Source organism: Triticum urartu, chromosome 6A (genome assembly GCF_056163025.1).
Source record: "Triticum urartu cultivar PI428250 chromosome 6A, HENAU_Tu73, whole genome shotgun sequence".
NCBI lineage: Eukaryota > Viridiplantae > Streptophyta > Magnoliopsida > Poales > Poaceae > Triticum > Triticum urartu.
The window spans coordinates 440,695,658-440,721,157 of NC_141878.1; the positions used below are offsets into that span (position 1 = coordinate 440,695,658).

General features: G+C 46.8%; 2 protein-coding genes across 2 annotated transcripts; one reads left to right on the plus strand and one right to left on the minus strand.

Annotated features, from left to right (window-relative positions):
* The first annotated feature begins 9,122 nt into the window (after positions 1 to 9,122).
* LOC125513910 (ATP-dependent zinc metalloprotease FTSH 7, chloroplastic) lies at positions 9,123 to 16,072 on the plus strand. The gene is made up of 13 exons (XM_048679120.2): positions 9,123 to 10,166; positions 11,824 to 11,889; positions 11,991 to 12,125; positions 12,245 to 12,310; positions 12,390 to 12,575; positions 12,657 to 12,743; positions 12,837 to 12,950; positions 13,024 to 13,148; positions 13,223 to 13,331; positions 14,737 to 14,862; positions 14,946 to 15,266; positions 15,346 to 15,469; positions 15,565 to 16,072. The coding sequence occupies exons 1-13, from the start codon at positions 9,318 to 9,320 to the stop codon at positions 15,687 to 15,689; spliced, it is 2,433 nt and encodes an 810-aa protein (XP_048535077.2). The 5' UTR covers positions 9,123 to 9,317; the 3' UTR covers positions 15,690 to 16,072.
* Positions 16,073 to 17,122: 1,050 nt separating this feature from the next.
* LOC125513911 (cytochrome b5) lies at positions 17,123 to 18,201 on the minus strand. The gene is made up of 3 exons (XM_048679121.2): positions 17,991 to 18,201; positions 17,796 to 17,862; positions 17,123 to 17,700 (listed from the first exon to the last, which is right to left on the minus strand). The coding sequence occupies exons 1-3, from the start codon at positions 18,075 to 18,077 to the stop codon at positions 17,429 to 17,431; spliced, it is 426 nt and encodes a 141-aa protein (XP_048535078.1). The 5' UTR covers positions 18,078 to 18,201; the 3' UTR covers positions 17,123 to 17,428.
* Positions 18,202 to 25,500: the final 7,299 nt, after the last annotated feature.

Here is a 25,500-nt window from a genome sequence, read left to right on the forward strand (position 1 = left end):
ACATAGATCATTCTTGCATATCATATGTTATTGCTTTTCGTCTCGCGATCCTCGAAATCCTAAGCAACTCAAGGACCCTCGGAGAGAGTTGGGAATTTCCTCGGTTTTCAAATTTGAATTTGTCAAATTTTGAAACGAGGATTTTGGTTTTAATTATTTTTCTCTCCGAAAATATTTCATATTAAAATATATGAGAGGAGATAATATGACTTCTCCAAAATAATTGAAATATTGGAGAAAAATATTAAAATCAATATTTGTTTTTATTTGGTTTTTATTTGCAATTTTATTTGCATTAGAAAAATTGCATGTTTTCAAAATTGCATTTTAGGGCCAAGAAAATGTTCATCTCGTTCTAAATATTTCATTTAGACGGTGAAAATTTGTTTTAGCATTTTTAGATTTTTATTTTATTTTCTAGGTTTTTTTTAGATTCGGCGGAATTATTTTAAAAGAAAGTGTGCAGGCTAACTGGGCCGAAGCCCCGCCGCCGGCCCGTCCCCTCCCGCGCGCCGTCTCCAACAGGAGACCGGCCGCGCCGCCGCCGCCCGACGCGAGGAGTCCGGCTCGGACTCCCCCGCTGCCCTTGCCCCCTCCCCAAGGCACACACCCCCTCCTTATATACTCCCCCCGCCGCCACCACCACCCACCACCGCCGCCTCGCCTCGCCCCGCAGCCCAAGCCGCCGCGCCACCGCTTGCGGCACCGCGCCCGTGCCGCTGTCGCGCCGTGTCGACGCCGCCGCCTCGCCCGCTGCCGCGCCTCACCTCGCCGTGGCCGCCGTGCCTTGCCGGACCGACGAGGTAGTCACCGTTTTTTTAAAAGAAAACCGATCCGGTTTTTTTTAAGAAAACCTAACTCGTTTTTTTCGGTTCGTCGGTTTTTCCCGGTTTTTCTTTTTAGCGGACGTTTGTCCGGACATTCGTTTTAACGAACGGTTTTCGCCCGTTAGTCACAGATAACGAACGCTCGTTCGTTAGCCTGTTCGTCAGTTTTCTTTTATCGGATTATTCCGCGATTATTCCTGATCACGATTTCTGATCAGATTTTCATTCTAGTTTATCTTTTCGCTCGTTAGTCGGAATCAAGCGATTCAAGCGCCTAGATCTTCGTCTCGAGACCCTTTTTCCGCTTAACCAACTTGAACAAGCTTTTACTACTGTAAAATTTGACCTAGGTCCAGATTAGTAAATGGATCGTGTTTCTTTTGCCGTTTGAGTTTCGTTGCTCCGTTTGATTTGATTCTTTTTGCAAACCGGAGTTCTTAAGTTGAACTTTCTGGTTAAATCTTCTTATTTGAGATTTACCCGTGCTTCTTTGCTTGATTGCTTATGTATGCTATTGTTTGTTTGCAATAAAATTTCCGGAGTGCGAAGCGTGTTATTTGGAGTCTCTAGGTTTCGCGGATCGTCAGCAAGGCAAGTAACACTTTGATCATACCCCTTTATCACCCAGTTTTTATGCATTAGTTTCAAATCCTCAAACATTGCATGGTTAGGATGTCATAAACATGTGGGTTGGGAAGTAGTTGATGAGGTAGAACCTATTGCCCTATTACATTCAAACCCTTGGGAGTTACTTCTGCGCGTTGCTTATATTGCTATGCTATGCTCGTAGACGTGGTTTGGGAGAGTGAAATCCATGACAGATGTGAGATTGTTAATTAATGGTTCAACTTAAGGTGGCAACTTAAATACACATCTGGGTGGATTGAGGCACCTGGAGTACCCAGTGTTGCATGTATTTTTTGGAAATCCCGGAGTACCCGTGTGATCTTCCTATGGACCGCCACCCAGGCTCAAAGGGAACTGAGATTATTCATGCTAGAAACTTCCGTGTGCAGCCACAAGCTATTATGGGCTCTAGCATAGTTGAGTAAGTTACGTGAATCTCTTGAAGAGGTGGATCAGCAGGTAGTGGATTGTAGGTTTGGTATGGTCTGTCCGGAGTAGAGAGTTAATGTTTCCGAAAGACTGTGTCTCGGTCATCCGTTTCTCAAACATCATGTAGTGCCAGAAATTCAACGGAGGCGGTCGAGTCTTGTGGGGAAAAGTGCGCAAACCTCTGCAGAGTGTACAAACTAATCATGATTAGCCATGTCCCCGGTTATGGACATCTTGAGTATCTAGTACTTGGAGTATCTTAAGTATCTCATCACTCTAAATTAATATTGTTGGGTTGATAATTACCTTAATTGGGATTGAGTTGGAGGAACCTTCTCAATGATGTTTCAACTACCATGATAGTTAATTTAAAATCTATTCCTTTGTTGTAGGGAAAAATTGGCTTTTCGCAAAATTATAACCATAGAGCTTTCCACCAGCAAAAAATGCATGTAGTGATAGCATTATTCTGTTCTTGCTCTACCGTGTTACTTTGCCAGCATATTCCATGTGCTGACCCATTTTCGGGCTGTAACGTATTATGTTGCAGACTTTTCAGACGAGGAGTAAGGTTCGTTTGGTCGTTGCCGTGCAGCTCAGCTATGCCGTTGGAGTTGATGGACTCACGTTATCTTCCAAGCCTTCCGCTGTTATAGTATTAGATGGCCTTAAGCCATATTTATTGTAATAAGTTCTCTTTGGAGACATTCGATGTAATAAGTGTGTGATTGCTACTCTGTTATAAATCCTCGAGTACTGTGTGTGTCAGCATTACCGATCCAGGGATGACACTGAAGCACAGAGACTTGACCCTTTGAGGTCGAGTCGCTACAGGTTGGTTAGATGACTATGATGATGATGATGAGTATGACTTGTTATTATGATAACGAGTAGAAGTTGTATGATGATGATGAGTATGACTTGTTATCATGATACCGATGATGAGTTATTTATTATGATCGATGATGCATGATGCTAAGTTGTTATATGAGCATGATGAGTTATTATATATATATATATCAGTAGGTGAAATGAATATGGATTAAATTCAAGTGGAGGTAACATGTGGTGCATGTCGAAAGTACTACTAATTCAAACTAGGTCATGGTCATCTAATCAACGTTCATTTCACCCACTGTATATATAATAATTAATCATGGTCATAAAATCATATGATGAAAGTACTCTATATAAAACCTACAACGAAAATAAGCCGCATTTTCAAAAATACAAGAAAAGTTAGACGCAACGCTTTTCAAAAGAAACGCTACTGCTACTTACTATTATCAGTAGCACTTTCCCAAGAAAAGCGCTACTGCTAACTAGGTATAGCAGTAGCGCTCGCTTTCCAGCGCTACTGCTACCAGTTAGCTGTAGCGCCTTAGTGGTAGCGCTTGTAGAAACACTACTGCTACACATTTGGGGTACAAAGCGCTACTGTTAACTAGGTATAGTGTCAACTTACAATCGATTATTTGTTCATTTTCATTCTACCAAGTAACACTGGGGATTCAATAAGTAGAAAAAATGCATCCTTGACAACGTCAAGTTATGGACTACTTTGTTTTCTTCATCTTTTGCTTGAGTTTGCCAAGTTGGCCACACCTTCACAACGTCACACATCATCTTCTCTTATTCCAGCGTATGTATGTTTACACGATTGCAGCGCTTCCTAAAAATTAGTCATGCATTAATCCCTCGGTGTAGATGCTATTTTCTCTTCTGCGTAGTTCTGCCTCACCTCGTGTAACGCCCTCGATGCGGCTATATCTCCCACGTGTCGAAGCACGACTTAGAGGCATAACCGCATTGAAAGCAATGTCGCAAGTGAGGTAATCTTCACACAACCCATGTAACACATAAGGGAAAGAGATACATAGTTGGCTTACAATAGTCACTTCACACAATTACATGAATAAAGCATTACATCATCCAGATACAATCAAGGTCCGACTACGGAACCAAAATGAAAGAAGACTACCCCAAATGCTACACAGATCCCCGATCGACCCCAACTGGGCTCCACTACTGATCAACTAGAATGAAACAACACAAAGGACAAGATCTTCATCGAGCTCCTCCTTGAGCTTGGTTGCATCATCTGCACGATATCATCGGCACCTGCAAGATGGTTTTGGAAGTATCTGTGAGTCACGGAGACTCAGCAATCTCGTACCCTCGCGATCAAGACTATTTAAGCTTATATGGGTAAAGGTAAAGGTACGAGGTGGAGCGCCAGCAAGCGACTAGCATATATGGTGGCTAACATACGCAAAAGAGAGCGAGAAGAGAAAGCAAAAGCACGGTCAAACAACTATGATCAAGAAGTGATCCTAGAACAACCTACGTCAAGCATAACTCCAACACCATGTTCACTTCTCGGACTCCGCCGAGAAGAGACCATCACGGTTACACACGCGGTTGGTGCATTTTAATTAAATTAAGTTTCATGTTATCTACAACCGGACATTAACAAATTCCCATCTGCCCATAACCGCGGGCACGGCTTTCGAAAGTTCAAATCCCTGCAGGGGTGTCCCAACTTAGCCCATCTCAAGCTCTCACGGTCAACGAAGGATATTCCTTCTCCCAAGACGATCCGATCAGACTCGGCATCCAGGTTACAAGACATCTCGACAATGGTAAAACAAGTCCAGCAACACCGCCCGAATGTGCCGACAAATCCCGTAGGAGCTGCACATATCTCGTTCTCAGGGCACACTCAGATGATACTAGCTACGAGTAAAACCAACCCTCAAGTTTCCCCGAGGTGGCCCCGCAGGCAGCTCAGTTTGGACCAACACTCAGAGGAGCACTGGCCCAGGGAGGGTTAAAATAAACATGACCCTTGAGTCTGCAGAACCCAAGGGAAAGAAAAGGCTAGGTGGCGAATGGTAAAACCAAGGTTGGGCATTGCTGGAGGAGTTTTATTCAAGGTGAACTTTCAAGGGCTTCCCATTATAACCCAACCGCATAAGGAACGCAAAATCCGGGAACATAACACCGATATGACAGAAACTAGGGCGGCAAGAGTGGAACAAAACACCAGGCATAAGGCCGAGCCTTCCACCCTTTACCAAGTATATAGATGCATTAATTAAATAAGAGATATTGTGATATCCCCACATATAAACATGTTCCAACAAGGAACAACATATCCATGTTCCAACAAGGAACAAACTTCATCTTCACCTGCAACTAACAACGCTATAAGAGGGGCTGAGCAAAGCGGTAACATAGCCAAACAACGGTTTGCTAGGACAAGATGGGTTAGAGGCTTGGCTTAACAATATGGGGGGCATGATAAGCAAGTGGTAGGTATCGCGGCATAGGCATAGCAAAAGAGCGAGCATCTGGCAAGCAAAGATAGAAGTGATTTCGAGGATATGGTCATCTTGCCTGAAATCCCGCAAGGAAGAAGAATGAGTCCATGAAGAAGACAAACGGACGTAGTCGAACGGGTCCTCACAAACGCGACGTTATCGGAACCAACCCGAAGAAGCAACACCGGAAAGAAGCACACAACATAGTAAACAAATAACACATGAACATGGTATGATATGCGGGATGCGGTATGCGGTGCATATGCATGATTTGGAAAGGAATGATTGAACCTGGCCTCAACTTGGAAATCCAAGAGTGCCACTGGAAAGGTGAGGTGATTTCGGTTGAAATCGATATAAAGATCACCGGAATCGGATGCACGGTTTGGAAATGGCAAGCAAAACAAATATAGCACCGGTCTGCGATAAACAGCAAGTAGCCATCTAAATGCATCAAGTAAAATATACTACAACGCTCAAACATGGCAATAAAATACATGGCAGTGATCCACTCATGATGCTTGACAAAATATGAACACTGAGCTATGGCTAAATCATCCATTAACAGGTTCAAACAAGCATGGAAAAAGTGCAAATGATAACAGGTTTCAGACTTAATGAAATTAACACAAGTCTGAAATTTATCATCAGGAAGCACACTTTAGAGCATGAAAACTACATGCTACAGGAACTTAACATGGGAAGGCAAGGCATGGCATGAAGCTACTCAAAGCACTTAACAAAAGTCCCTTAGTGACCTTGAGCCAAAAGGGATCAGAAAATACAATTGCAAGCATGTGAACATGGCAAAAACATAAACAGATTCAGACTTAGTGAAAAACTGGAGCATGCAAATCAGTTAACGAGTAGGCATGTTTACGAGCTTGATGCACTCACTACAGAGCATGGCATGACAAACCAAACATTCACCCATCAATAAGACATGGCATAGAAGCTAGAAATGGCAAGAACAACAACATAGCATGCATGGATCAATAGTAACATCCTCAGCAAAATCGCTAAACATGTCAACAATCTGCCAGGATCATTTTATAGCAAAAGTAGAGCTCGATTGACTCAAGCTAGGTGCTCCATAAATGCAAACAAAGACATGGATGGATAGAGCACCACAATATTAACAAAACATCCTTACTGATCATCCTCAAAAGAGGCACGAATCACTAGGAAACAACATGAACATATGGCATAACAACAAAATCAGGATAAGGACTTAGTGAAAAACTAAGTCCCTGAAATCAGCATTACCAATTACGCTACTTTGCAAGCTTGTGCTAGTCACCACAAATATCACAAAAATACATGGCAAGCACCCCTGTAAAGATGGCATGACATATAACAAAACACATGTAGAGCTCACGATCATAGCATGCACACATTAATCATGGCAAAAATGACAAAATGCCATTTGCTGAAACAGATCTGACATATTCCTCACATAGCCCTCTTCCAACAGCATTTCGGCCATCAAGATGAGCTCAAATGAAAATGATACAATGAGATGAAATGATGTACTCGTCGAGACGAACATTTTGATATGCTACACGCACGAATCGGAGCTACGGATGCAGAGTTATGACGTGATGAAAAATGCAAAATAATTAGGGCTACGGGAAGAAAGTCAACCGTCGAAGTGGATCCAGATCTGGATCGGCGCGGATTACGAGGATGGCTGGAGTTCCTGTTCACCGGAGGAGCTCGGGTCGCCGGAGTCGAAGGAGAGGCGGGGAGGCGAGGTGGCGCCGACCGGTGAGCAGCTCCGGCGAGGCGGCGCGGTGGTGCGGCGGCCTCGGGTGAGCTCAAGGCGACAGGGCGGCGGAGCCGGACGGCGACCGTGGCCGGCGAAGGCGACGGAGGCGCGGCGGGCGGCGGGCGGCGACGAGGTGGCAAGCCGGTGAGGCAGCGCCGGCGCGGCGGAGGAAGAGCGAGGCGGCGGAGGAGCTCTTGGGCGTGGCACGGGGAGGCGAGGGCCTCGGGCGGCGGCGGCGCACCGGGCCGGGGGGGCGGATCTGGGCCTCCCGGGCCCGCGCGGGAGAGGTGGCGACGCAGGGCCAGGTGGCGGCGCCTGAGTGGAGGAGGGAGGCGGCGGTGAAGTCGTGGCGCCTCACGATTGGCTGGAGTGATATGGCCGGCGAGATGGACGCGTCCGCCGGCGAGCGGACATGTCCGACGGCGCGGAGGGAGGTGAGATCTAGGGTTTCGTCCGCGAATTTTGACGGGGTGCACATATTTATAGGTAGAGGGAGGTAGGAGAGTCCAAATGAGGTGCGGTTTTCGGCCACGCGTGATCGAACGTCCGAGATGATGGAGGAGGTTTAGGTGGGTTTTGGGCCAAATTGGAAGGGTGTTGGGCTGCAACACACGAGGCCTTTTCGGTCCCTCGGTTAACCGTTGGGATATCAAACAAAGTCCAAATGCTATGAAACTTGACAGGCGGTCTACCGGTAGTAAACCAAGGCCGCATGACAAGTTTCGGTCCAATCCGAAAACGTTTAACACCCGCACACGAAAAGAGGTAGAAAGGGACATCGGGTGACATAGGAGCGCCGGATTGCAAAACGGACAACGGGGAAAATGTTCGGATGCATGAGACGAACATGTATGCAAATGAAATGCACATGATGACATGATATGAGATGCATGACACGCAAGCAATGACAAGGCAACAACAACGAATAACTGGAGGACACCTGGCACATCGGTCTCGGGGCGTCACACCTCGGCTCGTCTTCCTCACCTCTTTAGGGCAAATGACTGAATTCCGAGCAAGGAATTTCTAAATTTGAGAGTATTCTTTGTTGCATGTTTTTATTTTTCTAACGTGTTTTTATTAGGCAAACATTCAGCTAACAGTAGAGAAAACTTCCTGAAAATGGATGCAAATTAGAGGAAACATGCCAGATTATAGGCCAGCCTTGACAATGGCTAGATAAACATTGCAAGAAGTTGCTCATGCTGTGTGGACTTGTAGTGATTTTGTGATACATATTCAACATATTATATTGGTTTTTTTTGAGGATTTATATTGGTTTTGTTGACGGAAAGGAAATTGAGTTAGGCTCTCAAGAGTCAAGACATATGGCATGGGGCATTCAACCATATACCATACACATATATTTATTTAAAAAATACATGCATTGCCCATGTATGATGCTTAACAAAATTAGGATTAAGCCCAATGAAGTTTTAGGTTGAGTTGATTTTTTATAGAATGATCTGCATATATGACCCATGCATATATAACGCTCTCCTGTTGCAACACACTGACACTTACCTAGTACTAAGCCTAAAACAACTATTACGAGTACATATTAGTCACGGTTACTATTTGCACATGTTTGCAGAGTCCTACAATTTTGCTTACTATTTATACTTGCTTGCAGGGCAGCGTCTTACAAATTTGATCATCTACCCTTCCACTGTAGTACTCCTACTTATTTAGCTCAGTGACAAAGAAGGTGCACGTTTGTTCAGAAATCCACACAAAATTAGCAAATCCATTGTTTTTCTTTCTCTGCAGTGGAAGATAGATATGCTCCCAAATTCGGAACTCGTTCATCGTTTCTGTGGACATGGGCAGCGCGCCGCCCTGCACCATCCGACTTGCCAAATATCTCGAGCGACCCCACCTTCTGACTCACGCCCCTGCTCTCACTGACAACGAGGAGCTCGTCCCCACCAATCCCGTTAACCCCCCTCCCTCTCCGCCGGCTCCGTGCCATATCTCCACGGAACGGATAAGCCACTGAAATCCAAGAAACGTCGCAGCTTTCCACTGAGAGTGGGCCCACAAACACGCGGGCCACGAATGGGATCCTTGCATCAGTGAAATAATACGTGCACCTCTCGGTGACCGCAGGTTATTCACCCGAACAGGATTTAACAGCCCGGCGTGACGGCGAGACACGCAGGCAACGGCGACACCCTTCGCTCCCCGTCTCGGTTCGTCTCGTCCTCTGCCTTCCTCTGTTCCTCATCTCCCCACCTCACTCCGCCCGCCCTCCCCACCGATTCCTCCACGCGAGGTCCTCGAGCTGCCCCCGTCCTCCCGGTCGCGAATCTAGGGTTCGGGGCCCGCCCCCCTGCCTCTCCCATGGCCTCCGCCGCCGCCGCCGAAACCCTCGTCTCGCTCCCCATCGTGCCCCCCTCCCGGTCGCTCCTGCGCCCCCTCTGCAGGCGACCTGCTTACAGAGGCAGCGCCGCGTCGGTCCGCCTGTCCGCCGTGCCGCCCCGGGGCCTCGGGTTCGCCCTCATCCATCGCCGCATTCGCTGCCCGCCGGCGGCGCGCGCCAACGTCGAGCGCGACGGCGACGGCGCCTCCGGGTCAGGGGAGGCCTCGTCCACCGGGGGCGGCGACCGCGACGCGGCGGCGGAGCAAGGAGGTGATAGCGCGGGCACGAGCACCACCAGCGCGGCCGCGACGCCGCCGTCGTCACCGCCCTCTTCGTCCAAGAGGGGGGAAAACAAGTGGCGCCGGCGGGTGGCTAAGGGCGGCGGTGTTGGCCGATGGTTTTGGGAGCCCATAGTGCAGGGCCGGGAGATGGGGTTCCTCCTGCTACAGCTCGGGTTTGCCATATTCGCCCTCCGCATGCTGCGGCCGGAGATCACGTTGCCTGGCTCAGAGCCCCGGCCGCAGACCACTTACATCAGCGTCCCCTACAGCGACTTCCTGGCGAGCATTGATAAGGACCAGGTGAAAAAGGTTGAGGTGGATGGGGTGCACGTTATGTTCCGGCTCCGTCCAGAGGTTGAGGCCAGCGTGGTGGAGCAGCCACAAACACAAGCAGATGGCGTTGCTGATAATGCTGCCATTTCGAGGAGAATCGTCTTCACAACCACACGACCAGTGGACATTAAGACTCCATATGAGAAGATGGTGGAGAATAATGTTGAGTTTGGGTCGCCAGATAGGAGGTCCGGCGGCATGCTCAATTCAGCTTTGGTAAGGCATTTCAGCTGAAAGTTATCTGTGTTACACCTTACACGTTTGATTATTGTGGCTTGAAAATTGTTGCAAGCATAGCATTTTAGGCCATTAGTGACATGTCAATAGGAAACAGGGGAAATATGATTTACTACATATGGTGACGGAGATTGTAGAATTAGAGATGGCGTTTAGTTTAAATAAGGAGGAATAATTTGTAATGTTATTTCCTTTAGTATGGTTTGTTTCAGCAATCTAGATTTTATATACGTTAACTAGTTAGATGTGACGTACTGGCAATGAAGGAGAAAAAGAAAACCAGTGTTTTGTTATGTGTCAATACTTAGAGATGCTCGCAAGAGATTAGAATCCAATATTTTTTTTGTTCTGCTTGAAACAAAAGCATAACATTTGTTCAATTCTCCCAGCGGCTGCTTTTTATAGCAAGCAAACAGGAGTACTTGTTGCTAAATTTTGTTAGTATGTACTCCATAACTACATATTTAATCAACCCCACAATCGTTGTGTATGCTCTTTGCGGATGATGTGGTGCTAGTTGACGATAGTCGGACGGGGGTAAATAGGAAGTTAGAGTTATGGAGACAAACCTTGGAATCAAAAGGGTTTAGGCTTAGTAGAACTAAAACTGAGTACCTGATTTGCGGTTTCAGTACTACTAGGTGTGAGGAGGAGGAGGTTAGCCTTGATGGGCAGGTGGTGCCTCAGAAGGACACCTTTTGATATTTGGGGTCAATGCTGCAGGAGGATGGGGGTATTGATGAAGATGTGAACCATCGAATCAAAGCCGGATGGATGAAGTGGCGCCAAGCTTCTGGCATTCTTTGTGATAAGAGAGTGCCACAAAAGCTAAAAGGCAAGTTCTATAGGACGACGGTTCGACCCGCAATGTTGTATGGCGCTGAGTGTTGGCCGACTAAAAGGCGACATGTTCAACAGCTAGGTGTGGCAGAGATGCGTATGTTGAGATGGATGTGTGGCCACACGAGGAAGGATCGAGTCCGGACTGATGATATACGAGATAGAGTTGTGGTAGCACCAATTGAAGAGAAGCTTGTCCAACATCGTCTGAGATGGTTTGGGCATATTCAGCGCAGGCCTCTAGAAGCTCCAGTGCATAGCGGACGGCTAAAGCGCACGGAGAATGTCAAGAGAGGTCGGGATAGACCGAATTTGACATGGGAGGAGTCCGTTAAGAGAGACCTGAAGGATTGGAGTATCACCAAAGAACTAGCTATGGACAGGGGTGCGTGGAAGCTTGTTATCCATGTGCCAGAGCCATGAGTTGGTCGCGAGATCTTATGGGTTTCACCTCTAGCCTACCCCAACTTGTTTGGGACTAAAGGCTTTGTTGTTGTTGTTGTTGTGTATGGAACTGGTGATGGATTTCTTCACATGAAAAAAAGATAAATTGAACCCCAGTTTTATATGTGAACTTATGTACCTAGCCTAATACAGGAATATGCAATCCTTAATTTGATCCACAAAATAGAAATTTCGCAGACTCCAAACAATGTACCGATGCGTGTTGATAGGCGCAAGGGGTAATCTTGTAAGATGTTTGTGTATGTTTACATCGCTCAGTGTTCATGTCCACGTGTACAAGTCTCTCTTCAACCTGTGCTTTTGGCCCTAATTACACTCTTATATTGTGCAGGTGGCTCTTATTTATGTTGTATTAATTGCAGTAGTTCTTCAGCGACTGCCAATAAGCTTTTCTCAGGTACTGACATGTGTTTATATTTTTCTACCCCAGTCAACTGGTGAATATGGTCTTTAAATTCGATTTTTTTATAGACATTATTATTTCTTGTGTATTACCAGCAATCAACAGGCCAGCTGAGGAATCGAAAGAATTTGAACTCTGGTGGGGCAAAAGTTTCAGAAACTGCCGATATAGTTACATTCGCTGATGTGGCTGGAGTTGACGAGGCCAAAGAAGAGTTGGAAGAAATTGTGGTATGGGTTTTATGATGACTTGTTACTGGTAATCTTGTATTCTAGTATGTGCAGTGATGTTCTGGTCTATCTATTGATTGGAGGAAAATAACCTGGTTTTATCTTTTCATTATGTTCAGGAGTTCCTAAGGAACCCAGAAAAATATATTCGTCTTGGTGCACGTCCTCCTCGAGGTGTCTTGTTGGTTAGTTCTGCATTTATTTATAGTAGTGAGTGTTGCTTGGTTATTGCGTTTGTTACTTACAGTGCAATCCTTTTTACAGGTGGGCCTTCCAGGAACTGGGAAGACACTCCTTGCTAAAGCTGTAGCAGGGGAAGCGGAAGTTCCTTTCATAAGTTGTTCTGCAAGTGAATTTGTGGAGCTATATGTAGGCATGGGAGCAGCTCGAGTACGTGAACTATTTGCTAGGGCCAAAAAGGAATCACCGTCAATTATTTTTATTGATGAGGTAATCTAGCATTTGTGGATATAATTACTTGTTTTCTATTCAGATGCATGCTAACCCTTTGCATTCGGCTGCTCTTTATAGATTGATGCCGTGGCAAAAAGTCGTGATGGCCGGTACCGTATCGTCAGCAACGATGAGCGTGAGCAGACACTAAATCAACTGCTCACGGTAGGATAATAACAATAGTTTCTTACTTTTCAGTCTTTACTTCCATGGCACCCTATTCTTTGTCTGGCCATTGTTAATTTTCTCTTTTTTTAGGAAATGGATGGTTTTGATACCAACTCAGCTGTCATTGTACTTGGAGCAACAAACAGGGCAGATGTTTTGGATCCTGCCCTTCGGCGCCCAGGGAGATTTGACCGTGTAGTCACGGTTAGCTTTTATTCTCAAACAAGTGTATCACTTGCTTCTTAGTTTTCAGATGTGACAGACATTTTCATGACAGGTTGAAGCTCCCGATAAATTTGGAAGAGAATCTATCCTGAAAGTTCATGCGAACAGAAAAGAGCTTCCGCTTGGTAAAGATGTAGATCTCAGCGGCATTGCTGCAATGACAACTGGTTTTACAGGGTAACAATTTCTCTTCTAGTTAATCTTTTTAACCATGTACCACTTTCCATTTGACTTGTGTGTACCCTATGCAGGGCAGACCTTGCTAATTTAGTGAATGAAGCTGCTTTGTTGGCTGGAAGATCAAATAAAGAAATAGTGGAAAAGATCGATTTCATCAGCGCGGTTGAGCGCTCTATAGCTGTATGTTTTTCTGTTATCTCAAATCTCGTTCTATTACTTTCTTTATTGAAGTAGAATATGATGTGTATGCAGTCCCAACTATATTGTATTCAGCTTCAAGTTATATCTATCTTAGTCCTTAACTGTGCAATGCGCAGAGGATTACATAAAGTGCAATTGCCCAACATACATAGTATGGATATCTAAACAGCACCATCTGTAAAACTGTGTTTGTTATGTGGGGTGTTCCGTACAAATGTCGGACTAAACCAAAATCTGATTAGAATCAACTTAGGACCAAGTTGTATTTGTGCAGGATTGAATCCCTGGTGGAGGTGTGTTCCTGTTTGTTTCTGATTGAGTCTTTACTTTCCTTGTGTTAAAATTGGTCATCTCCTATATAAGGAGCAGGAGTGTGTACTAGGACTTCAGGAAATAATTCAGTAGTTCTGGAATCTCTAATCTCCTTCCCTCCTCCTGAATCCCCCCTACCCTTCTCTGCCAGCGCCGGCCACGGGGCCAAAGCAGCAGCCGGTAGGGCCGCGCTCCCCCTGGCCATGGAATTGCACTAAGGACCAGAGGCTCTTCCAGTCCTGCGGGTCTTTTTGGGTTCTGTTTTGGTTAAAAACGGCAGTTAACGATAACACACAAAGAATATTCAAAATTGTGTCCAGAAGTGATTTTTATATGCAAACTGCCCCCTTAGAGTATGCAATCAAGCAAACAGTGCATTTTGTCTGTTAAATGCTTAACTCATGTATGGTGAATTTTACCTATTCACATCCATGCTGGTTTTGTGGTAGATTTCTTTGGGAGAAAAATACATTTGGTGGCACTCAAATATCACTTTGGTGGGGGAGTGGATGTTTAATCCCACCACCTGGGTTCAAGTCTCCGTGGACTCAGTTTAAGGGTCTCTGCAGTTTCCTTAAAGGAAAACATTAGTTTAGTTCTTGGCACTAAACTTCTCCAGTACACTTTTTAGCATAAAATTCTAACCCCCCATGCATTCTGAACTATGCATTTAGCGTGTTTTCAATAATTTTTCCTAGCCAAAACATGTACGACATACGGGTCCTTTATGTAGCACAACCAACTTGATCCACAAGTCAGATCTGAATACAAACTCAGCATGTACCAAAGGTAATTAAGATTTAAGACCTTTCCTAATCTAGCAGGTTCCCTGTCCACGCACGTCACATGCACATATCATGCTGCAACTACTGCTAGTCGTATCCTTATTCCTTAAGGGATACTAGCTGCACAATACTAATCATCTCTATTGTATGAGTTGTGCCCTCAGGGCATGGCCTTATTGTTGTTCTTTGCTCTATTTTGATGTTGCCGTGAGAGATAGATGTTCCTGTTATTAGTCATTATAGTTCTCTATGCTACTGTGAAGTTAACTGTGAAGTCTATTTCTTAGGGCATAGAGAAAAAACATGTAAAGCTGAAGGGCAATGAAAAGGCTGTTGTTGCACGGCATGAAGTTGGTCATGCAGTTGTGGGAACTGCTGTAGCAAATCTGTTGCCAGGCCAGCCACGTGTGGAGGTTTGAATTGAAACAACTATTGATAAGAACAGTCGGTATAATTCTAAATTGGTCTTACTTTCTTTCGCTGTTTATTTTCCTAGAAATTGAGTATACTGCCGAGGTCAGGAGGTGCATTAGGCTTTACATACACTCCTCCCACGACAGAAGATAGATATTTGCTCTTTGTTGATGAACTGCGTGGACGTCTGGTAACGCTTCTGGGTGGGCGGGCAGCAGAGGAAATAGTTCTAGCAGGACGGGTTTCTACTGGGGCACTTGATGACATCAGGCGTGCAACTGACATGGCTTACAAAGCCGTGGCAGAGTATGGTCTTAATCAGCGCATAGGTCCAATATCACTAGCTACATTGTCAAATGGTGGGCTAGATGATTCTGGAGGCTCCCCATTTGGAAGGGACCAGGTCTGTCTCAAAGTTCCATACAATTGCAGATCAAACTATTAAGCTGCCTACTAAGCTCACATTGGAAAACTAATGACAGGGTCATCTGGTTGATCTTGTCCAAGGGGAAGTAAAAGCACTTCTACAATCAGCACTTGAAGTTGCTCTTTCAGTTATCCGTGCTAATCCAGCAGTTTTGGAAGGACTTGGAGCATATTTAGAAGGTAATTTGACATATTATCTGCCTATGTTTTTTATGGTGCGCTTTTCTTCATGAGCCATGCATATGTCTAACTGCTCATCTCTATGATCCTTCCAGAGAATGAAAAGGTTGAAGGGGAGGAACTACAAGAGTGGCTTAAGTCTGTCGTTGCCCCAGAAGAATTGACCTCTTTTATCACAGGAAAGCAAGAACATGTTCTTCAGCTGGAAGTAGGCCTCTAGCATCAGGAGTATAAATTGGAGTCTTAGACTTGATTAATTTAACCTAGCGCCAACCGCTAAAACTCTGTAAATCCAGAGGGATTCAGTGAAAAAAAAAAGTCCTCATGCCCAAGATGCTGTATATATATACGGTCGCGGTTGCCCTTGACTCGAGGAATTCCAGAAGTGATTATCGAGTTCTAACCTCCACAATATTGTAAGTCCATCTGTTTGCTCCTCTACAATGTTGTTATAGGGATTAGGCAGGTGGTGCACATGTAAAAGAACATTCTTTTTTCTTCATACATTCTTTTTTTTTTCAGCCCTCCCAGTGAAAGATTCATGTTACATTATCATGTCATCAAATATTAATAGAAAATAATTCATATACGGTTTGCATACAATATTCCTTGCCTTGGTATACTCGACTGTCCATCTGCATTACTTTGTTCATCTACCTGCGTCGGCTGTTATTTTGCTGAGCAGAATCGTTCACTTCTCATCATTTACGAGGTGCACTAATGCGAAATGATATTCCACTGGTGCTTTTTGAACTTTGAAGTGTTTTGTTTCTTCTCTGGAAAGAAGTCCTTTGGTTGTAAAGCAAGATGTGCATCTGAGGTTTTCTGATAGGAGATTCTCCGGTTTCTGTCTAGCCAGTCCATGCTGAATCGGTCATGAAACCTGAAGACATATATACTACGAAAACAAATTGCAATTGCTGTGTGGAACTCCTATAGTTTTTAACTGAAGTGTTCTTAAAAAACACTGATAACATGTCAAAACACTTGCATTTTTTTCATTAGATGCAGCTTCCAAAAGGCCAAGGGTAGTGAAAACAGATTAGCAAACGACCAACATGTCATTCATTTTGTACTGCTGGCATCTGCTGCTATTCTCACACTTCCCTTTCGTTTGGCGTCTTCTAGATAGTTCTCGACTTTTGAGAAGCCCCAGCTAAAAGGTTATGGCTGAGCAGAGACATTAAGGGGTTTGGATTTTTTTTTAAACTAGGCAAAAGATTTGCCATTTTCATTGATTAAGAGAGAAGGTTAACAATGTATGGCCAAATACAGTACATCACTCTCATGACATAATGTTACACAAATGTTTTGCTCCCGCGAGGCTCCAAAGCGAGCATTCCTCTTTAATCTTGGCGACCAACACTCCCACTGGAACGGCCGTGTTGTGGAAAACTCTAGCGTTTCGCTCCTTTCATATTTCCCTGGAGATAAGCATCATCAGGGAGACAAGCGGCCTTCTCGATGGAGTTTGGTTGGTGGCATTTTGACTCCACCAATCCTTAACCGAATCCAGTTTGCTTAGTGGCATTTTGACTCCACCAATCCTTAACCGAATCCATATCAATCCAATCGTTGGGCTGGACATTGTGGAGCGCAAGCCAAGATTTAAATTTAGGACTGAACTTCACGTGCACAATCTAGCGCAAAAGAGCAATCCAAATGGTCAGAAGACAGAAGTGTAAGGATTTGCCAACTTTCCACCATCGGACTGAGTGCATCCAGCGGCTCAAGTTTTGAGTTATTCCCACACTATATAGGATTATAGATATAGATATTTTTTTTCTGAAACTTGGCGATTATAGATATATGAATTCCACCAATAATTACGTCGGTACACACAGGGGAGATGGAACTACAACGATTGCAGCGGTAGAGACGTCGACAGCAACTGGTTGGACGTGCAGATACTTCCAAGAGACCGCAGCCGGTATCCGCGACGGCATCTGTCCTTCTCGTCTACTCTGTTTTGGTTTTGGCGAAGTTCTGAAGCGCGAAGGCCATGGCCACCAGCAGGAGAGGCAGGGCGAGCTGCAGCACCGTGAGCCGGACGCCCTGGCCCGTGCTCGCGCGTGGCGCAGGAGCCGCCGCCCCCTTGGCGGGGAGGACGGCGCGGGCGAGCTTGGCCGGGACGGTGGCGGCGTCGACCTCCCCGATGCAGTACTGCGGCATCAGCTCCTTGGCGGCGTCCGAGTGGCCGATGTCCTCGAAGTCGGCCGTCGCGTCCTTGCCTGCACGCCCGTAAGACATGCCAAATCATTCCCGGCCACAACCAAGAGAAAACGATCCGTGAAAGCACGCGAGAGAAGACGAAAGGAGGGCTCACCGGTGCACGCCAGCAGGACCTCGTCGCCGCCCGGGTGCTCCTCCATGAAGGGCGTCACGTCGTACACCTGAGGCAGCGAGCAGAGGTAAATCATATGGCCAGATAACCCAGATCATGTGCGTCTACAAAAAATTCATCTGAAGGCAAGTGAAGTGGTGGTAGATGCAACGAGGGTTTATGACATGACGAACCGACCTTGCCGGAGATGATGAGCCAGCAATCCTTGCGCTGGCTGTGCTTGCGCACCTCTTGGAACGAGTACACCTTCCCTCCTCCCGCCATCGCAAGCAGCCTGCTTCCTTGCCTCGGAGTCGGAAATTCAAAGGGGACGAACAGAACCAGATCGAGGGAACCGGACGGAGTACTTTGGTTTGGGAACTTCTGAATGGCGAGCGGTTCAGGCACCTGCGTCAGTGTATTTATACGCGAGCCGTGCGTGGTATCTGCTTGAGCTGCCCACCGTTTTGGGCCGGCTGCTGGCTGCTGTAGACGAGCGGGCGATGTGGACTGGACGCCGTAGAGCAGTTTGTTCTACGATCTCTTCGGGTCAAAATAAAATATATGGATGGGCTGGACGGACGCAGTGCGGTCTCGTCACGTGTGGATGACCTGCGGTTTGGTGTTTGACCCTGGCACCACGGCAAGTCTCTAGCGGGCGCACAAGCCCGGCGATCGAAATCAACTGAGGTCATCAGCGCTGTGATGGGAAGATCTCTCAGTAATTTCATGGCTCGTCACCGGTAACTCCACCGCGCTCGCACGGTCAAACTTTTTCATTATGTTAATAATTTTTTAGGCTAGTCACAGTGGAGAGTAACTTAGATTAGTAACATGCATATATTACTAATCTATGTTATTATCTTCATAGTGGAGAGTAACATATATGTGGTATCATGCAAGGCATCATTTATTAAGATGCAGACTCATTTTGCCTTGAGATGCGTTATACAATAACATATTATGTTACTTCAAACACCTCTCTCCTTGTTAAGTACATGCCACATAAGTAAACTTTTCTTGAAATATGTTATGTTAATTGCTAAGTTACTTTCACTATGACTAGCCTTAAGGACTAACAGAAATCGCCCATGGGTTACGCGGCAAGAGCACATCGGATCAACCCCCGCTTCTCAAAAGCCAAGGAGAAGACCGACCGACCGACCGATCGATCTCGGTCTACTTTGATGTATATGGTCAGGGGTGTTTTCACGGGCGATCGAACAAAGTAGCACTGTATGATGGTGCGGGCACCCGTCAAAAAAGAAGTGCGACGCAGGCAGCAGATGGGCGCGTAGACGCAATGTTTGGATGTAAACGTGCCAAAAGTACTAGTATCTGGCAAGAAGATGGCTGCAACTACCGCGGGCCTGGCGGCCTGCAGCTCCGCAAACGACACAGCCGCACACAGTCGCATTCCAACGCGATGGCTCGGAGCAGGGCAACGCAAAAAAACATGCGGCGTTTCCGTGCAGTGCAGGAATCCAACTGCGCTGCTGCCAGCTGAAGTTCAGTGGCTGCTTGCCCTTGCCTGCTTCGAGAGTTCTGTGCGCTTCGGACTCTTGCCACTCGCCAGTATTTCCTTTTGAAACAGAGGAAGGCGCAGACGCAGTAAGAAGCACACCGCTGAGGTGAAGGAACACGAACGGCAAGTCTCTCCTCGGCTCTCAAGAAAAGGCTTAAGACTGTGAGTCCTCTCTCTTCCACTCATCAAAACACTACTACTTAGTATACTATCTGATCATCGATGTCACCGTCATCTTTATAAGCGCTGCTTTGCCTGACACACGGACGTGAGACTAAACCAGCGACTAAAACCAATCCTGAGCAGTGCGGTGTGATCCGATTGGTAAATGCCGTGCAAGTGTCAGCCAGCGACCAAACACGACACGTGGCAGATCGGTGACGACGCGACGGAACCGTGAAGAGTAGCACCACCGGAGTGTTGGTAACGGACACTAATCCAAGACTATCTGGTTTATAAGAGCATTTCTAGCCGTTCGCCTCTTCGGGACGCATAAAAATCGCTTCCTGGGGCGAGCTGGCGATACAATCGGCGCTGGAGGCGGTTTTGCGTCCAGTCGTCACCCCCAGTTCGCCCTCGGGCGTCGATATTGGCCTACTTTTCATCCCCATTTCGGCGAATAAAGGGCACATATAGGCAACAATAGGCCCATATTCGGCGTAGTTCACCGTTGTTCGGCGTTCAATTATCCACATAAATTTTTTATCACATATTTCATCACAGAAATATCAAATATTTCAACGAAATAGTACAACAACAAATGGTTCAATACAAATTATATAGTTCAACAAATAAAAATTCACGTCGCGTCCGGCGTCGCCCTTGAGCCTTCATAGGTGCTCTATCAGATCTTACTGCAGTTGATGATGCACCTGTGGGTCTCGGATCTCCTGACGCATACTGAGATAGGCAGTCTAGGTTGCCTGTAGCTGGTGATCAACTTCGGCTAGAGGACCCTGCCTGTAGTATGGTTCAGTGTCAAACACTGGGTCTTCTTGCTCGCTCTCGATGATCATGTTGTGCAAGATGACACAGCAAGTCATAATCTCCCATATTTGATCTTTCGACCAGGTCTGAGCGGGGTACCGGACAACAGCAAATCGAGATTGGAGTACACCAAATGCCCACTCGACATCCTTCCTGCAAGCCTCCTGAACCTTCGCAAACCAGGCGTTCTTGCCTCCTGGCACAAGGTTTGAGATCGTCTTCACAAATGTCGACCATCTTGGATAGATGCCATCAGCTAGATAGTACCCCTTGTTGTAGTGTCGCCCATTGATCTCGAAGTTCACCGGAGGAGAATGACCTTCAACAAGCTTGGCAAAGACAGGAGAGCACTGCAGCACGTTGATGTTATTGTGAGTTCCTGGCATACCAAAGAAGGAGTGCCAAATCCAGAGGTCCTGTGTGGCCACCACCTCAAGTACCACACTTCAACCGCCTTTGGCGCCTTTGTACATCCCCTGCCAAGCAAATGGGCAATTCTTTCATTTCCAATGCATGCAGTCGATGCTTCCAAGCATCCCAGGAAATCCTCTTGCTGCATTCTGTGCTAGGATCCGAGCAGTGTCTTCCGCATTGGGTGTTCTCAAGTATTGCGGTCCAAACACTGCCACTACTGTCCGACAGAACTTGTAGAAACACTCTATGCTGGTGGACTCGGCCATGCGCCCATAGTCGTCGAGTGAATCACTGGGAGCTCCGTATGCAAGCATCCTCATCGCTGTCGTGCACTTCTGGATGGAGGTGAATCCAAGGGCGCCGGTGCAATCCATCTCGCACTTGAAGTAGTTATCGAACTCCCGGATGGAATTCACAATCCCGAGGAAGAGCTTTCGGTCGGCTCATCCGATAACGGCGCCGAAATGTTTTCTCGCCGTGAAGTGGAGCATCGGCGAAGTAGTCGGAGTAGAGCATGCAGTAGCCTTCGAGACGATGCCGGTTCTTTGCTTTCACCCGCCCCGGCGCCGAGCCACCTCGTCGCTGTAACGCCCCGAGACCGATGTGCCAGGTGTCCTCCAGTTATTCGCTGTTGTTACCATGTCATTTGCTTGCGTGTTGCAACTTGCCATGTCATCATGTGCATTGCATCTTCATATTTTCAAAACTTGCATCCGTCCGGGCTCCCCCAGTTCCGTCCGTTATCCGTTCTGAGCCCAAACACACTTGCATGCGCCCGCGGCACGTCCGAAATATTATTTTATAAGTGGCCGGAAAATGTTCTCGGAATGGGTTGAAAGTTGGCGTGCGGTCTTATTTTAGTGTAGGAAGACCGCCTGTCAAATTTCATCGCGTTCGGAGTCCGTTTGATAGCCCAACCGTTAACTATAGCGGCAATATAGCCGGTCTAACGTCGGACGTTTTCGGTCTCCGGAAACCATGCCGGGCCCCCCCTCTCTCTCTTCTCCCCTCGCAGTCTCGCCACAGCCCACCTAGTCCATCCTCCTACCCCTCTTCGTGTCCGGAGTTGTCCGATGCGATCGCACGGTCCGAAACCCTCTCTGCTCAGTGCATCAAACCCCCTCGCGCGCGTCCGAAAAGTTGTCCCGGACCCGACCCGAGCAGTCGTCACCGTCGTGTCCGGATCATCCCCAGGCGTCTACAAAACATCACCATTTTCCTATTTGGACTCCCTAACTATTTTATTCGCGACCGTCCGATTGCGATCGTAGGGACGTGATAGCCCTACCCAATTCCTACCTGCTATTTATAGCAGATGAAACCCTACCTAAACTAGCCAACCCTAATTTCTAGGGATCCTCCTCTGTCCAATCCCCGCCGCCGCCACTCTCTTTATTTTCAGCGTCGGACCAATCTAGCCAGCCGACAGCCTTCCCCCAACCTTGGGATTCCTCCCGATCCACCTCCACCCAACCAGATCGCTGCAGCCATCCACCTGCTCCATCCAATCCATCGATCCCTGCCTCCCCTGTTCGGTCCTCGCTGCATCCGCAGCTCCCCTGCTCCCCTCGCGCTCGGGCACGCAGCCAGCCGAGTGCCCACCTCCAGATCGAGCAGGAGGCTCGATCTCGAGCTTCTCGAGACGCCGGTGACCAGGGCCCTCCCGCCGTGTCCCTTTTACTTCTCCTCCTTCCTGTAATCTCTCTCTCCCTGTGGTCTCTCACATCGTGATCTCTCTCTCTCTCTCTGCTTCACAGGAGCTTCGCCCGACTCCATGGCCGACGGCCTCCTCAAGCCCTGCGCCACCACACACCTCCCTGGACCGATTCCGGTCGACCTGCGCCGCCTCCATCCATTCCGGTCGCCTCCAACTTCCCGGAGCGCCAAGGCCGACGCCCTTCTGCTCGGATCACCTCGTTGCTGCCTCCCCATGCCTATCAACCATCGGATCCGTGCCGCTCCACCGCCTCGTCTCCACCTCCCTGCCGCCTCGGATCCCGGCGACCCCAGTTCGTTGTTGCCGCGCCGAGACCCGCTGTCGCCTCGCCGTTGACCTCAGCGCCGCGTTCTGTCTCTGTCGAGCAGAGGACGAAGGAGCGGTTCCTCGTCGTCGCATTGACTGCAGGCCGGCCCAGTGCGCCTCCTCCCGTGCCAAACCGCAGCCCAGCCGGTCCACCTCACCACCGAGCGGGCCAAGGCCCACTGGGTGAGGCCACACCCCAGCGCCCCACCTTTTGTTTTTTTTTTCTGTTGGGCTTGTCTCAGTTTCGGCCCATATAGTGTTTTTCCCTGTCTGCGAATTTTAGCTATTATCCAGAGTTTGCCCGTTTTATAGAAAACCCCTTGTACTTCATGCATTTAATAACTCTTGATCTATGCATCATATGTTAAAACTCCAAATATGAAACTTGCTTAGAATTTCATCTAGTTTAATAATATGCAACTTTCATCCATGTTTGAAATGTTTAAAATGCTGTTTGGTTAAATTTGCCCCTATGCCATGTTAAGATGATTTATTTCATAACTAAATAACCGTAGCTCGGTTTTAAATAATCTTTATATGTAAATGGGGTAGAAAAATGCCTAGATTATCATGATGGCTTTACTTTGCATGTTTAACAAATCTAAAATTGTGTTTAGGGCAGAACAGTACCAAACCTAATATTTACATATGGGGATTTACCGGAATTGTTGTTCGTTGCTTCCGGCCTCATTTAAACTTGCCTAGATAGATAGTTTCATCATGCTTCACCTCTTGCCATGCTAAAAACATTTAATCTTGTTGGGTACATAAACGAGAGTGAACTAAATAAGTCACGTGGTGTTCCGTCAATATGCAACTTGTTGCATATTGAGCTCCACTTAATTTGTAGGGTTGTTTGTGCACTTTGCCATGCCATGCCTCATTAAACCGGACATGCATCATACTTGTTTGCGCATCGTGCCATGCTTATGTGATGTTTGTTTACTATGTAGTTTGCTTTCTTTCCGGTGTACTTCTTCTCGGTAATCCGGTAACGTTGTGTTTGTGAGGATACGTTGGCTACGACCGTTTGTCTTCTTCATGGACTCGTTCTTCTTCCTTGCGGGATCTCAGGCAAGATGACCATACCCTCGAAATCACTTCTATCTTTGCTTGCTAGATGCTCGCTCTTTTGCTATGCCTATGCTACGATACCTACCACTTGCTTATCATGCCTCCCATATTGCTAAGCCAAGCCTCTAACCCACCTTGTCCTAGCAAACCGTTGTTTAGCTATGTTACCGCTTTACTCAGCCCCTCTTATAGCGTTGTTAGTTGCAGGTGAAGATTGGAGTTTGTTCCTTGTTGGAACATGGATTTTACTGTTGGGATATCACAATATCTCTTATTTAATTAATGCATCTATATACTTGGTAAAGGGTGGAAGGCTCGGCCTTATGCCTGGTGTTTTGTTCCACTCTTGCCGCCCTAGTTTCCGTCATATCGGTGTTATGTTCCTGGATTTTGCATTCCTTACACGGTTGGGTTATAATGGGAACCCCTTGACAGTTCGCTTTGAATAAAACTCCTCCAGTAAGGCCCAACCTTGGTTTTACCATTCGCCACCTAGCCTTTTTCCCTTGGGAGTCGCGCATCCCGAGGGTCATCTTTATTTTAAACCCTCGGGCCAGTGCTTGTCTAAGTGTTGGTCCAACCCAGAGCACCACGCGGGCCGTCCCTTGGCAACTTGGGTTACGTTGGCTCCCGTACGCTTAGCTTATTCGGTGTGCCCTGAGAACGAGATATGTGCAGCTCCTATTGGGATTTGTCGGAACAGTGGGTGGTCTTGCTGGACTTGTTTTACCATTGTCGAGGATGCCATGTAACCGGGATGCCGAGTTTGATCGGATTGTCTTGGGAGAAGGAATATCCTTCGTTGACCGTGAGAGCTTGTGATGGGCTAAGTTGGGACACCCCTGCAGGGATTTGAACTTTCGAAAGCCGTGCCCGCGGTTATGGGCAGATGGGAATTTGTTAATGTCCGGTTGTAGAAAACCTGAAGTTGATCTTAATTAAAATACATCAACCGCGTGGGTAACCGTGATGGTCTCTTCTCGGCGGAGTCCGGGAAGTGAACATGGTGTTGGAGTAATGCTTGACGTAGGTTGTTGTAGGATCACTTATTGATCATAGTTGTTCGACCGTGCTTTTGCCTTCTCTTCTTGCTCTCATTTGCGTATGTTAGCCACCATATATCCTAGTCGCTTGCTGCAGCTCCACCTCATACCTTTTACCCTTCCTATAAGCTTAAATAGTCTTGATCGCGAGGGTGTGAGATTGCTGAGTCCCCGTTGTTGGAAATATGCCCTAGAGGCAATAATAAATTGGTTATTATTATATTTCCTTGTTCATGATAATCGTTTATTATCCATGCTAGAATTGTATTGATAGGAAACTCAGATACATGTGTGGATACATAGACAACACCATGTCCCTAGTAAGCCTCTAGTTGACTAGCTCGTTGATCAATAGATGGTTACGGTTTCCTGACCATGGACATTGGATGTCGTTGATAACGGGATCACATCATTAGGAGAATGATGTGATGGACAAGACCCAATCCTAAGCCTAGCAGAAGATCATGTAGTTCGTATGCTAAAGCTTTTCTAATGTCAAGTATCATTTGCTTAGACCATGAGATTGGCAACTCCCGGATACCGTAGGAGTGCTTTGGGTGTGCCAAACGTCACAACGTAACTGGGTGGCTATAAAGGTACACTACAGGTATCTCCGATAGTGTCTGTTGGGTTGGCACGAAT

Excerpts from the sequence above, each read along its gene's own strand:
- LOC125513911 (XM_048679121.2), bottom strand. The coding sequence starts at position 18,077 with ATGGCGGGAGGAGGGAAGGTGTACTCGTTCCAAGAGGTGCGCAAGCAC. Across the intron at positions 17,863-17,990 it reads GGCTCATCATCTCCGGCAAG|GTGTACGACGTGACGCCCTT; the intron begins GTCGGTTCGTCA and ends TCGCTGCCTCAG. Across the intron at positions 17,701-17,795 it reads GGTCCTGCTGGCGTGCACCG|GCAAGGACGCGACGGCCGAC; the intron begins GTGAGCCCTCCT and ends ACGGGCGTGCAG.
- LOC125513910 (XM_048679120.2), top strand. The coding sequence starts at position 9,318 with ATGGCCTCCGCCGCCGCCGCCGAAACCCTCGTCTCGCTCCCCATCGTG. Across the intron at positions 12,126-12,244 it reads AAGAGTTGGAAGAAATTGTG|GAGTTCCTAAGGAACCCAGA; the intron begins GTATGGGTTTTA and ends CATTATGTTCAG. Across the intron at positions 14,863-14,945 it reads CAGGCCAGCCACGTGTGGAG|AAATTGAGTATACTGCCGAG; the intron begins GTTTGAATTGAA and ends TTATTTTCCTAG.